At 42.2% G+C, this 14,747-nt stretch overlaps 1 protein-coding gene across 1 annotated transcript in view; it reads right to left on the bottom strand.

Moving 5' to 3' along the window:
* Positions 1-827: 827 nt before the first annotated feature.
* Positions 828-14,747, bottom strand: part of SAMD13 (sterile alpha motif domain containing 13) — a 32,403-nt gene continuing 18,483 nt past the window's right edge. The window contains exon 4 of the mRNA XM_089684394.1: positions 828-9,703. Coding sequence (XP_089540520.1) covers positions 9,560-9,703 — 144 coding nt within the window. The 3' untranslated portion in view covers positions 828-9,559. The remainder of the gene's footprint in view (positions 9,704-14,747) is intronic.

Below are 14,747 nucleotides of genomic sequence, written 5' to 3'. Positions count from 1 at the left end.
AAATGGATGTTTTCTGGTGAAGGTAGATAGATCTCTTTTGATGAAGGGAGGTGGACATCTTCTGGTGAAGGTAGATAGACGTCTTTTGGTGAAGGGAGATAGACGTCTTCTGGTGAAAGTAGATAGACGTCTTTTGGTGAAGGGAGATAGACGTCTTCTGGTGAAGGTAGATAGACGTCTTCTGGTGAAGGGAGATGGACGTCTTCTGGTGAAGAGAGGTGGATGTCTTCTGGTGAAGGGAGATGGGAGTCTGCTGGTGAACAGTAAAAGGTGTGTGCTGGTGAACGGAGACAGACATGCTGGAGAATGGCTGAGGACTAGCTTATGGGCTTGTCCACACGAGCACGTTTTGGTAACCTATGCTCCTTTAATCTGTGTTGAGATAGGCAGCTCATTCATTTTGAATGAGCTGCCAATGTATCAAATGCACTAAAACAGGACATCCTGCAATTTTTACAACTGTATGACCAAAATCCTACATGGACGTGAACCTGTGCTGGAATATGCTATCTGTTCTGTGTGTACTGTACATTAATCACTAGTAAGGATGAGCAGTGGGAGTCACTACTGGAGCAGATATTGAACCGCTTTTGGACATCCTAAGGAGAAGTTGCAATTGGATTAGAAATACAAAGCAAAAAGAGTGTTTTTTCCTCAGGGGTCAAACAGGTGACAGCGTGAGCCAACCTGACTGCAGGGCAGACACTTCTATGCGGCGGACACTTTAGATACATCCTACATGCTAACCAAGGAGGACACCTCCCACAGGTAGAGAGTGAAGCCACAAAAACATCAATGGATAATTACAGATCACACACACAGCATACTCAGATGTTATAAATGTTTATTGTACATTTCAGAGCACTGACAAGCATCAGCAATAGTCTCTCATGCGGTCTTATCTGTTAATAAAATACATCTATATTTCCTGTGAGGGTTTCAGCACCAACAATTTAGAAGCACCATTGTGTTCTGGTCCTACACTTAGAAAGTTCAACTTTATTAGATTGATTGTCAGCAAAATATTATAAAATAACGTTTCATTTCTATTATTATATTTATTTCACAGCAAAAAGAATGCATGTACCTAAAATATATCACACTGAAAGGTTCAGTCTGCTTGATAGAAATTCCTCAGTTAGGGGTGCACCTAGGCAGCTAGGATCACCTACAGTCCTCTTACAGCTCTTGGACATTTCAATGAGATCTCCAAAGCAGAATTATTAGCTCCACCTACACCAGCAGACTCCTCCCACTACAATAATGGTGGCAGATCTAGAAATGTAGGTGCTGAGATCTTGATGAGTCCCCAAGTCTAGGTTCGCACTCGTCTGGTGTGGGACACCGCATGGGATTCGCACAGTAATCGCACCGCAGTCCTGTGCACATCACATGCGATGTCTGTGTGGTGCAGTTTGAGGCATAATTTTGTATGGCGCATATCGCATCGCAGCCGCACCAAAATGGTGCAGGACCTTTATTTTCCCCAAATATGATTTGCATCGCATGGCAATCTGGCAATCACACTGCGTTTTGTAATGTTTTGTCATTAATTTAACATTGACACCTGCAGCAGATCGCATGGAAGCCTTGCGATTGCAATGCAGCGCGGGAAAAGCGCAGGATTTTCTGCGTTTCCCGAATCTCATTAGTGTGAACCAGGACAGAGCAATATAAGAAGCCTGTGAGTGATTCTACCACCAGCACCCACTCAGATCTGAAATATTAAAGCAGTGTTAAACCTAAAACAAAAAATGTAACATATTGCAGCTTACCAGTCATTAGATGTGGTGGCTGCATTAGTTTTCTTTTTTAGGCTTTATTTCACCTGGTGATCTGGCCAATAACACACCTCCTGCATTAGTGATACACCACTCTGGATGAATGAGCACAGGAGGCACAACGGACAGCAGCAGTGTCAGTCTGGGGGAGGGGAATGTTAAATGTACCAGCAGATTTAAATACAATCACAAATTAAAGCCAAACCCCAGGTCACACTTTATAATTAGTTACTGCAATCAGTTGTTTTGTTTCCTTTTGGTAAAAAAGTTTTAAATGAATAAATAAAAGCTCATCATTGCAAGCACCCCTGCCAGTGTTGAATGACTTGTCTCATCCATGTAAACTGATACGTCCTGCTGGAGAGCTTGAACGTCTGACACATAACAGAGTTGCTAGCTGGATCACCAGATGAAAGTAGAAAAAGAAAGTCTAAAAAAAGAAAACTAATGCAGCCATCACATCTAAGAATTGTTATGTTGCAGTATAATATATGTTTGCTTTTGGGTTTAATACTGCTTTAATTTTTAGTAGATTCATCTTTTAAGGGCTACAAAATATATCTATATGTGTCAGTTTCAAGGAATTCATAGGACTTATGTTATCTATCTATCTATCTATCTATCTATCTATCTATCTATCTATCTATCTATCTTAAATATGAGTAGCTCTTTAATAAACAATCTATAAAATAAGTTAAATTATCTTTTCACTATGTATCTAAAGCCAATTTTTTTTTTAGTTTCATATAAAGCCCCTCTTTTGATTTTTTTTGTGTGTGTGTCTCATTGGGGGGCTTATTCTTCACTTCCTGTCTCAGAGGCACTAGAGGAAGTAAGAAGAAATCCCTCTTAGGCAGGTGTCACCTAAAAAGATGTGAAATCAGAAGTTTCTCTATTTCTGTGCTGGTGACTAGGGGCGGACTGACAACTCATGGGGCCCCCAGGCAATAGGGGATCATGGGGCCCCTGTGTCCTTGCCCAAACTCAAAAAAACCTATGAAAAAGGTACCAGGGGCATCTCATGGGGCCCCCTACTGACCCTGGGCCCTCGGGCAGTGCCTGAGTTTCCAAATGGTCAGTCCGCCCCTGCTGGTGACAACTGTAGAATGTTCCCTTCGCATTCTGTCCCAGTGATAAGTGTCACCAGGACAAAATAAAGGGGTGAATCTCTCCAGTGGGGACACAAATGACAAGAAAAACCTGACATAAGTTCTAACGCTTCCACACTTCAACCCAAAACTAAAACCAAAGTTAGTGTTACACCCTCTGTCTTAGAATGTAAAACATCAGCACACTTTAGAACGTACAGTCCAAAGACCATACACCGCTCCATGTTGACCAATTGTTTAACCCCAAATGAGCCAGGTGCTGGTCCAGCTTGTAGCGTGAAACATTGAACATAAAGGTTGGAGGACCGCGCACCGACAGCAATAAGATCCATAAAATTTAGTTTCCAAGATCAAGAAGGTCCAAACAACAAAACGGGGTAAAGTGTTGACGCATTTCACACCAACAAGCTCCTAATCATAACACATTTGTTGGCGTGACAAGCGTCAGCACTTGCTGTTCACCCCGTGTTTTGATCTTTGGAACAAAACTTTTTTGGATCTTATTGCTCTCGGTGTGCGGTCATCCAATCTTTATGTTTAATGCTTCATGGTACCAGCCGGACCAGCACTTTAGAATTTACATTGATTGATATCTGTCTTCTGATTGCAGCCTCTGGCTTCTTTCCAATTCCCCTTTAAAGTTTCAATTTTGTTTTCAGGGTGGCTCCGTTGCCTTGCAGGGCTCCCTGGAGCCCCACCATAGACACCCTATATGAATGTGCTCCTGCTGTAACTTGCTGTGGTGATACTCTGTACAACAGAGGTGCTCGACCTTTTAAACAGTGAGGGCCACTTAAGTGATTTAGTAACTGGCCAGTGGCCACAATGAAATGAAATGGTTTAGAATTTCAAGTTTTTTTATTTTGAATAGCATAATGGACATTTTACTCTTGCAGCCTCTGAATGCCGGCGGGAGGGAGAGGAGGAGAAGCCGGAGCAGGAGGAAAATGGAGAGGGATGGCTCCTGCATATGCCTCCCTCGCCTCCCCTCCTGTAAAACAGAATGTGACAGGAAGGCTGCATGGGCCCCCTGGAGCATTGCTGCGGGGTTGCCATGGGGATCCCTGATGCTACACCAGTGGTTAGGGTGTGTGGTAAAAACATATCTCAACTATGGGATTTAACTGCCCCCATCTGAAAATGTAAACAGGCCATTACTGTCCTGAGCCCCTATAAGGCTGCTTTCACAGTGCACCTGAGGCTTTCCTGCGGGTTAGCTACGCTTTGCCATAGACTTCTATTATATCTTGCGGGTGAGATGCACTTTCTGAAAAAGCACCAAAACTCCTGCATTTAGTTTGAGGTCGAGGGCCACATCAGAGGGCTCCAAGGGCCACAGGTTGAGCACCCCTGCTGTATCCAAGCCATTCTCCTGCGTATCCAAGCCATTCTCCTGCGTATCCAAGCCATTCTCCTGCTCCTTCTCCAAAGTAAATGGATTGGCAGCTCCAGGAGGATGGGCTGGCATGTGCTTTTTTTTATGATCCAGGGCATGATGGGAGAGTTAGTCCCAAATCCCACAGTCATGCGACCGTTCTATGACGCCTACTGTGCATGCTCCTGGCTGGAAGTTCACGGTAGCAGTGCTTAGTGAGAAGCAAGCAGATTTTCTAACAACAAATTGTAGGCAATTGACGGCATACTTAGAGAGAAGAAAGCTTTAGGATGACCTGGTGGATATCAATACTGTAATGTAACAAAAAAAAAGTTTTGGTTTTAGATCACAGGTGTCAAACTGGTGGCCCTCCAGCTGTTGCCAAACTACAAGTCCCATGAGGCATTGCAAGATTGACAGTTACAAGCATGACTCCAAAAGGTAGAGGCATGATGGGACTTGTAGTTTCACAACAGCTGGAGGGCTGCCAGTTTGACACCCCTGCTTTAGATATAAGCTTTGTTTAAATACATTTCATTAGATCACAAGAAATTCTAGTTCCCTGTCTAGAAACATCTCCTTGATGAGCAATGTAGTTCAAGTTATAATTAGACACCATTAATACTCATTTCATGAGAAGAGGGTCAGATATGTTCAGGATGACATTGAATACACTTACAATTATCAAAAGCTAAACATAATAGGCAACATACACTTCCCAACTCTAGTCTAGAATTGCAGCATGGCTTTCATTTATCATAGTGTCTGAGGAAGCCATTGTTTCGGACAGTCAACACTCATAGGGAAGCCAACACTTTTAAAAGGGACGCCATTAAATACAATAAAACATTCCACTGTAAGGGCACTGGTCCGAAATACAAGGCTGTTCTCTAATTTAAATTTAAATTTGCTCTAATTTAATATGCATCACATTTGTCTGTTCCTGTGTATTGCGTCACGCATTACCATTACGTGCATTAGAAGCTAACTCCACCTTTTGCACCATGTTACATATTATACCTGTATTTAGGGTATAACATGGTGCAAAGTGGACCCCCCCACACCAAAATCAGTCCCCCCGAGACAGTGCAAAGGGGTTCTTCTCTCCCACAACAGCTGCCACTTTCGAAATCAGCACTGCTGTGCAGGGCTCGGCCAGCACAGCAGCTTCATTCATTCACAGACATCTGCGAAAGAATGAACTGAAATGAATGAATTTCAATGGAACACTTGTAGTCCATTGGCACTTCCTTCAGCTCTACAAATGAATGTCCATACCTCAGTTTGGACATAGAGCTGGAAGAGTCTGCAGGAGCCTGGCATTGTACCTGCGATACACTGATCATGGATGCAATGCTTTGCAGGTTCCTATGCAAAAAAAAATGAATTTCAGAAAATATATGTGCATTTATTATTTTTCTGTAAAAGTTGGACTTAGCCTAGGCAGCTCATTGTTTTTGGATGCACTGCTAATACATAGAAATGGTAAAAAAAAAAAAAAAAAAACCTGTGCAGCGTTTTTTTTTTCTTTTTTATGACATAGTGCACCATAACCTTCGGTAACTATTGAATTGGGCTGCCATTTAAAATAAATGACACTGCAATGTGTAATGCACATTTTTAAGTTTAGTAATTGGGCACCAAGTGAATGTTTTTTCCATGTTTTAGACAGTCTGTATTGGCATTTGTTTTTATTCTTCCACACTGTACAATGAGAATGAAAGAAAAAATCTGATTAGTCGCTATAAGCAGGATGGGCTATTTAAGACAATCCTTCCTTCAGACACTTTAATAAACAAGTGTCCAGTATATTTAGTATGGGAAAAAGAAAATATACAAACCAACAAATGGCACAGTCCATGCACAACTGAAGCAGAGATTACAGGTTTATTTAATACTAAAAGGGCTAATATCACAGGAGGAATAATTTAGCATCCAAGGATGACCATGAAGAGGGCCCACAGGTCCCTACAAGGGGAAATGTAAGGTACCCAATCATATAAAGCAGCAGCCTCAACTTTTTTTTTTTTGGGGGGGGGGGGGGAGGGATTCCTGTTGGGTTTTTATTGCTGGTGTTGGGTGAGTCAATTGCCAGGTTCATCCAAGTAAGAGTTTGTTTGAAAGCCAGATTTGGCTAGAATCAATGAATTTCAGGGACTCAAAATTTGTTTAAATTGCTGGACTTGAGCAATATAGAGTGGCCTTCAGGTGATGCTTTAGTTAAGTAAAAGGGGTATTTAGGTTAAGATTTTTAAAGCTAACTCTGCAATTAGTGGGGGGGCGGCAGCTGGCGGGTGACCTAAGGTGATTACTCTTAACTTGCCAATGGTATCATTGGCAGAGCATCTTACAATTCTTAAAAGGAAAATATAGTAAAGCAGACATATGCAAGGAGGTGGGGGAGAATGAGGAGTGCTACTTGGGTGCTATTGGTCCAACTTTAAGTTGGGCTTTAAGTATATTTGTTCTGAGTAGAGGCTTTAGTTTAATACTGAATAGGACTCCTTGTGCTCTATCACACATATAGACCCATAAGATGGATATACGAATAAGCACAGCTTTGGGAAAGCAAACTATATGGGAAATGTTTTTCAAATGTTGAAAGCTCCTCGAGGGCAGGGACTGATGTGGATGTACAGCATGTAATATTAATAAATGTTATAGTTTTTCAGCTTCTTGGGGGAGATAAAGATAACCAAACAAGCCATATCAGAAATATATATTTTCTATGGTATCTGTTTCCTTGTTGGGATAATGGTGTCTCTATTTCCACATTTTTGTAAAGAGTATCTTCAACCAAAACATTGTAAAAGTTATAGAGTATGGAATCCCAGTCTGTTTTTTTTGCCTTTTGTGTCACGTTGGGGAGATTTTCCCCTTCCTTCCTGACCTGGGAACCTAACAAGAAGTAAGAAGAAATCTCTCAAAGTGAGGGGGGATCACTTGTTAGTCATCACAATGTGTGTCCATTGGAATTTTTCCTCTCTTTTCCCATTCTGATGACCAATGGAAAATTGTGTATTTCCCACACAAATATGATAAATGGTCTGCCTTGCCTACTCTAGTCAAGTGAAGTTTTGGCTATAGATGCACTTAAAAAAAGAATTACACAACCTTGCAATATTGTAACCTTACAACGAAATGAGTCTGTTACAAATATTGTAACACTGTATCATAACAAGAACTGAGAACACATTCTATTGCATGGCATGTTTTCATGCATAAAATAAACTTTCAAACACATGCAGCATCTACAGGAGACAGCCATGTTGTGGACTGAACCACCATGCAGCCTATTAGCTCACACAGAACTAATGTCAACGCAGAGATAAGAGGCACATGTGAATTGCTGGGCCTCGTGAATGGAATCACTGCTGTACATATAAATATACTCTAAAAACATATTACCACTGGCAGATATAGGTCTATGAGACAAGATGGCACCCAAACTCCATCTCCCACCACAAGGCCTCAGGGAATCAGAACTTCTACACATCATTTATGATCTTCTGGTGGCTTTAGATGACTTATGTCTGTGGTGGGTCACTGGACATCAATGGAACATATCAAGAGGCTGGCAACAACATGGTCATATGTGCATGGTATTCAGGCATGGCAGGGTAAGGTTCCAAAATTAACTGAGAAAAACAGTGGATTTTCCAGTCAGGGTGGCAGTTGGTTTATTGGTAATTTTAGGTAACTGGGACGCTGCACACAAGAAAGTGGTCCTTAGAGCTCAACACAAGTCAGAGGAAACAGCTTTGAAGTAATATCAGGTTTCTTAGTTCAGTGTTGGCATCCAAAGCACTTTTGGGTGCAGCACAGCCTCGTGTGTGAACAGGCTCACTCTGGATTTTATGGCTCCATGGCCATTTTGGAGATGACATTATCCTACTGGGCAATGGCTTCTTCCAAGGACAGTGCTGGCAATATGGGGATGGGAATGAAGGTGAGCCTTTTGTGGAGCACGTTACTAGTCTAGATGCAATGGCCACCAACAGAGACAATGGCTTCTTCCAAGGACAGTGCTGGCAATATGGGGATGGGATGAAGGTGAGCCTTTTGTGGAGCACGTTACTGGTCTAGATGCAATGGCCACCAACAGAGACAAAGCAAAAAATGTTACAGCAGTAAAAGCAATAGTCTCAGCAGGTAGATACTCTAAACATTAAAGGTATGTTGACATTCCTACAAATTAGTGAGATCAGGTGTTTTCATTAATGGGTACTCATATTGCTACAATGTACAAAGGCATTTTAGACAATTGTTCTCTTCCAACCATGAAGCAAGAGTTTGCGGAAGGTCCTTTTTGGTTCCAACATGGCTGTGCAATCTAGAAAGCCAGATTCATATTAACATGAATTGATGTCATGGCTTGATGATGTGAAGGAACTCAAGTGGTTTGCACAAAGCCCTGACCTCAACCCAACTGAACACCTTTGGAAAAACTAGAATGCTAGTTGTGCATCAGGTCTTTGCATCCAACATTAAAACCTGACCTTACAAATTCCCTTTTGGCTGAATGGACACAAATTCCCATGAACACACTCTAAAATCTTGTAGAACATGTTCCCATTAGTGTGAAGGTCATATAGGGTATGTAGTTGATGCACAGACAATGAAAAAAATGTAACACAACACTGACCAAGATTCACCTTGACTGGAATTTACTCTGCTTTTATCTCTTGAAACCTACCCAAAGATGGCCTTGTGGAAGGGTCTACAAAGTTCAGCGCCCATCAAAAAATAAGGGCCTTTGACTATGCAGTAGACTCCTCTTTGTATGACTAATATCTTTTATATGTCCAGCTTTATCAAGATTGTCAAAGCTATAAGTTCATAAGTGATTCTACAATATGGGTAAACACCTTAGGAAAAATATATTGCACAGGCTTTTTAGGGTGTGCTCTCTTTTGAAGTTCACCAACAACAGCTACTGAACATGTTTCAATATGAGCCACCAAAATTAACCAAGCTTTGCAAAAATGTTTTCTCTCTCCTGAAATCATACTAAATGTAAACCCCACCCCATAAAATACCCATTCATACCATATTCATCCAAACGCAACCCTGTTTTTACAAAGTTTTTTTTACACACCCTCTCCCTCAAGCCCCACCTCTTCCAGGATCCATAACTTGGGACAGTAGAGAGCTACGGATATGTGAACTCTCTCAGTCAGGAATCCTCCTGGATATATCATTGCTGGCTCGGATTTGGTGGCAGATTTCCATATTGTTGGTCAAACAAAACACAACTGTCCTGTGGCCACAAAACAAGCCAATTTTTTCTTGTATTATGGAGGTGTGTTCTTCATTTGCTGCATCTGCAGGGGCTTTACATGATACTCATAGATTTTCAGAGCTGGACCCAACTTCAAGGAAAGTCCAGTTAAGACATCATTTCGGGTCATCAGAAGAAGAGATTTCCCATCAATTTCCTATGACAGAGAAGGAGAGGGAAGGTGGAGGACGATCAGTGGAGGAAAAGAAAGAGACAAGGAAGAGTGGAAGTAAGGGAATGAGAGAACAATACAGTGAGAGATATATTTGGAGGTGGAGAAAATGTAAAGAGATGGGGGACAGAAATGGGGGAGGCAGAGGAAGAGACAGAGAGAAAGAGGGTGAGAAGGAGTAAAAGAGAGATGAAGAGAGTAAAAAGAAAAGGAGAGGAAAACAGGAAGAAGAAGAAACAGTAAGAGATTAATGTTTACCTTTTTGTCATTCATGGCAACTAATGCTAATTATTTACAGATAAATGAGTAATTTGAAACATCCTCATACACAGCGCTCAGTTATATTAAATTTACCCTAAAACAAGGGGTCATAAATCGATAACACATAAAAAAGGAAAGGGAATAAAGAAACTTCCAGCAAAGTGTACAAATGTGAAATAATGTTCAGTTCATTTCATTGCTGTGATATTTCTTTCAGGTTGTTCAATCCACCATCATTGTGATCCTGCAGTGACCAACACCCCATCAAATTGAGGACTCACCAGATACTAATTATTTATATTTAATTTCATTTTGCAATTTACTCTTAGAATTATTAAAAAAACAAACAAACAAGAAATAAAACTGATAAAATCCCCTTCATAATAACATTTTTTTATCTATCTATCTATCTATCTATCTATCTATCTATCTATCTATCTATCTATCTATCTTTTTTAAACATTTTAAAGCCTAAAGAGCTGTCCTTCTTTCACATGTTTAATCCTACAAATTGTATGTGTGTTTAGAGTGCCCCCTAGGGCTGAATTGAAACTATACCAGACAGTCAGCAAAAAGAAAGTAGGGTTGGTTATTTTTATGCTGTAGTATGGATGGAAATGTTGGATGGCGTGTCTGACCTTAACAATATTTGTAGTGTGAGAATATATAGGCTGCCATTGCATATCTCTATAGATTAAAGAGCAGTTAACCCTCGCAATGCAGGCACAGCCACACTGCAAGGGGGAGTTTTAGATTTCCTGGGGTTCAGATTTGCAATAGCTGTGTTCTATATAGATTACAACGGTTTATTTTTAGACCCATGTACATAAACAGCCGGATGGGAGCAGTGCAGGAGTGGGTGGCCGTTTATAAACGTCCTCCCTCATCCATTGCCTGTGCGTGCTCCCTGGGAATGTGCGGCACCGCGATCTGGTGCTCGCTGTTTCCGGGGGACACAGCGGAACACTGATCGCTGTAGGGGACCTCTGTGTGAGGTCCTGATCATGTGATCACTGATGATCACATGAATAGTAGTAAGCAAGATGTAATTTTCTGATATCATTGCTTACTATGTGTGAAATCTGTGAATGATTACAGAGGTCACATGGTACAAGGCTATTTACAACAGCCTTGTACCATGTGACAAGCTGTGACCAATCACAGCTCACACAGTATTTCTCAATGGCTGCAAGAATGCAGCCAGAGAGAAGGAGAAATGATTGCTTTTATAGACTTTATGGGTGTAAAAGCAATCAGTGTGAAAAAAAATTAAAAATCTTCATCACCCCCCACAAGTAGTACAGTGTCACTATGGTGACACTGTACTGCTAGGGTGACAGTATGTAAAAAAATTTAAAAAAAATAATAATATAAAAAAATAAAATAAAAATGTAAAAAATAGTTTTAAAAATTATAATTTTTCGTTATAAACTAATTTGGGTTATTTTTTTTTCTACTAAAAAGATAGCTGAATACATTTTGGCCAAGATTTATGAAGAAGGATTATTTATTTGCAAACTTTTATAAGAAAAACACTTTTTTTTTCAAAAATGTTTGGACTTTTTCATTTATATAGCAAAAAAAAAAAAAATCCCAGTGGTGAATAAATACCACCAAAATAAAGTTTTATCTGTCTCAAAAAAATGAAAATAATTCATATAGGTACAGTGTTGCAATTGTCATTCAAAGTGTGATAGCACTGAAAGCTGAAAATTGGCCTGGACAGGAAGGGGGTGAAAGTGTCCGGACTTGAAGTGGTTAAAGAAGAACTCTGGGAATATTTTTCCCATGCAGTGGGGCTGTGCTCGCACTGCATAGGTTAACTGCTTGTTCTTGTATAGGGGTGGGCAGAGCAGAGCCATACTCACCTAATCTGCTGATCCTCAAAGCACAAGACCTGACCCCCAACCCAACCCCCTGCATGCTAGTGGTCTTGTGCATGGACTGTTCCTGGTGTCATCATGCCCATAAACTGACTCTGGGCATGAAGACGGCAGGAACAGTCCACCCCTGGATGTGGGGAGCGCTGTTATCCGGATGATCAAGTATAGCCTTTTTGCGTGCCCCTGGACAAAACCAGCAGTTAACCCGCGCAGTATAGGCACAGCCCCACTGCATGGGGAAAAAACATTTCTGCTTTAAACTAACTTAAATCTGAACTTTCCTCTAAACCAGCTGCCAGGGCTGTTTTTGCATTTTTTGTACTTGTTTAAAAAATCATTTTAGACCCCCAAACATTATATATTTTCTGAAAGCAGATACTAGAGAATAAAATAGTGGTAGCTCCAATTTTGTATCATGATATTACCACAAAGGTATGTGCTGGCTGTGAAAGTGACAGGGATGACCCGGAATTAAGATCATACGCGTCACCTTAAGGGTCAAAGAAAGAAGGGGAGTGAGCAGCTGCTGCAGGGAAGAGGAGGGAGCTCCGACAACAGCTGGGACATAGGAGCCTGTAGGTGACATTGTGGCTCTCAGAATTCACATCTGTTTTCAAGCGTTCTCTTTCACAGTCGGAGCTGCAGGATCACATGACTGGAGTGGTTTAAAAGTAGGTAAATGCACAGTTCTTTTTTTACACAGGATAGGAGGAGGGAACATTTTTACCAATAGTTAGTGTTCGGCTTTTCTTCCACTTTAATCTAGAAATGATTGACTTTACCATAATGTTAAAGACAAAGCTGACATCGCAACTAAAACTGTCTGTGCTAAAATGCAACACATCATGAAAGGCTGCACCAAATCGTTTTATTTATTGATGAACTGAAAATGCCCTGAATGTTATTTAAAGTGATACTAAACCCAGGACCCTGCATTCACTATATCCGGTCTCCCCGGACCCTGCATTTACTATATCTGGTCTCCCCGGACCCTGCATTTACTATATCTGGTCTCCCCGGACCCTGCATTTACTATATCTGTTCTCCCTGGACCCTGCATTCACTATATCTGGTCTCCCCGGACCCTGCATTCACTATATCTGGTCTACTCGGACCCTGCATTCACTATATCTGGTCTCCCCGGACCCTGCATTCACTATATCTTGTCTCCCCGGACCCTGCATTTACTATATCTGGTCTCCCCGGACCCTGCATTCACTATATCTGGTCTCCCCGGACCCTGCATTCACTATATCTTGTCTCCCCGGACCCTGCATTCACTATATCTGGTCTCCCCGGACCCTGCATTCACTACATCTGGTCTCGCAGGACCCTGCATTCACTATATCTGGTCTCGCAGGACCCTGCATTCACTATATCTGGTCTCGCAGGACCCTGCATTCACTATATCTGGTCTCCCCGGACCCTGCATTCACTATATCTGGTCTCCCCGGACCCTGCATTCACTATATCTGGTCTCCCCGGACCCTGCATTCACTATATCAGGTCTCGCAGGACCCTGCATTCACTATATCTGGTCTCCCCGGACCCTACATTCACTATATCTGGTCTCCCCTGACACTTCATTCACTATATCTGGTCTCCCCGGACCCTGCATTCACTATGTCTGGTCTCCCCTGACCCTGCATTCACTATATCTGGTCTCCTCAGACCCTGCATTCACTATATCTGGTCTCCCCGGACCCTGCATTCACTATATCTGGTCTCCCCGGACCCTGCATTTACTATATCTGGTCTCCCCGGACCCTGCATTTACTATATCTGTTCTCCCTGGACCCTGCATTCACTATATCTGGTCTCCCCGGACCCTGCATTCACTATATCTGGTCTACTCGGACCCTGCATTCACTATATCTGGTCTCCCCGGACCCTGCATTCACTATATCTTGTCTCCCCGGACCCTGCATTTACTATATCTGGTCTCCCCGGACCCTGCATTCACTATATATGGTCTCCCCGGACCCTGCATTCACTATATCTTGTCTCCCCGGACCCTGCATTCACTATATCTGGTCTCCCCGGACCCTGCATTCACTACATCTGGTCTCGCAGGACCCTGCATTCACTATATCTGGTCTCGCAGGACCCTGCATTCACTATATCTGGTCTCGCAGGACCCTGCATTCACTATATCTGGTCTCCCCGGACCCTGCATTCACTATATCTGGTCTCCCCGGACCCTGCATTCACTATATCTGGTCTCCCCGGACCCTGCATTCACTATATCAGGTCTCGCAGGACCCTGCATTCACTATATCTGGTCTCCCCGGACCCTACATTCACTATATCTGGTCTCCCCTGACACTTCATTCACTATATCTGGTCTCCCCGGACCCTGCATTCACTATGTCTGGTCTCCCCTGACCCTGCATTCACTATATCTGGTCTCCTCAGACCCTGCATTCACTATATCTGGTCTCCCCGAACCCTGCATTCACTATGTCTGGTCTCCCCTGACCCTGCATTCACTATATCTGGTCTCCTCAGACCCTGCATTCACTATATCTGGTCTCCCCGAACCCTGCATTCACTATATCTGGTCTCCCAGGACCCTGCATTCACTATATCTGGTCTCCCAGGACCCTGTATTCACTATATCTGGTCTCCCACAGTACACAGAACATGGAAGTGTAATTATTTTAGTAAATATAAACTGCTAAATACCTTTTCTCATCTTACAGCAGTCTTGTGACTTCATCAGAGCACTGGTTAAAGCTTGTAGGAGGAGCTTTAGTTCTGCTCTAGAAGGATGTGAAACCTCTGACCCTTTGTCTGGACAGTGCTGATTGGCCCTGTGCTGATCACATGCACCCTCCCAAGAAAAAAAAAAAACCTCTCTAGCAACACGCACTAAACTGAGCATG

The sequence above is a fragment of the Staurois parvus genome, unplaced genomic scaffold, assembly GCF_062004578.1.
Source record: "Staurois parvus isolate SC_StPar_1 unplaced genomic scaffold, SC_StPar_1.0 ptg000347l, whole genome shotgun sequence".
NCBI classification, from domain to species: Eukaryota; Metazoa; Chordata; class Amphibia; order Anura; family Ranidae; genus Staurois; species Staurois parvus.
This window is presented reverse-complemented; position numbering and strand designations above follow the sequence as displayed.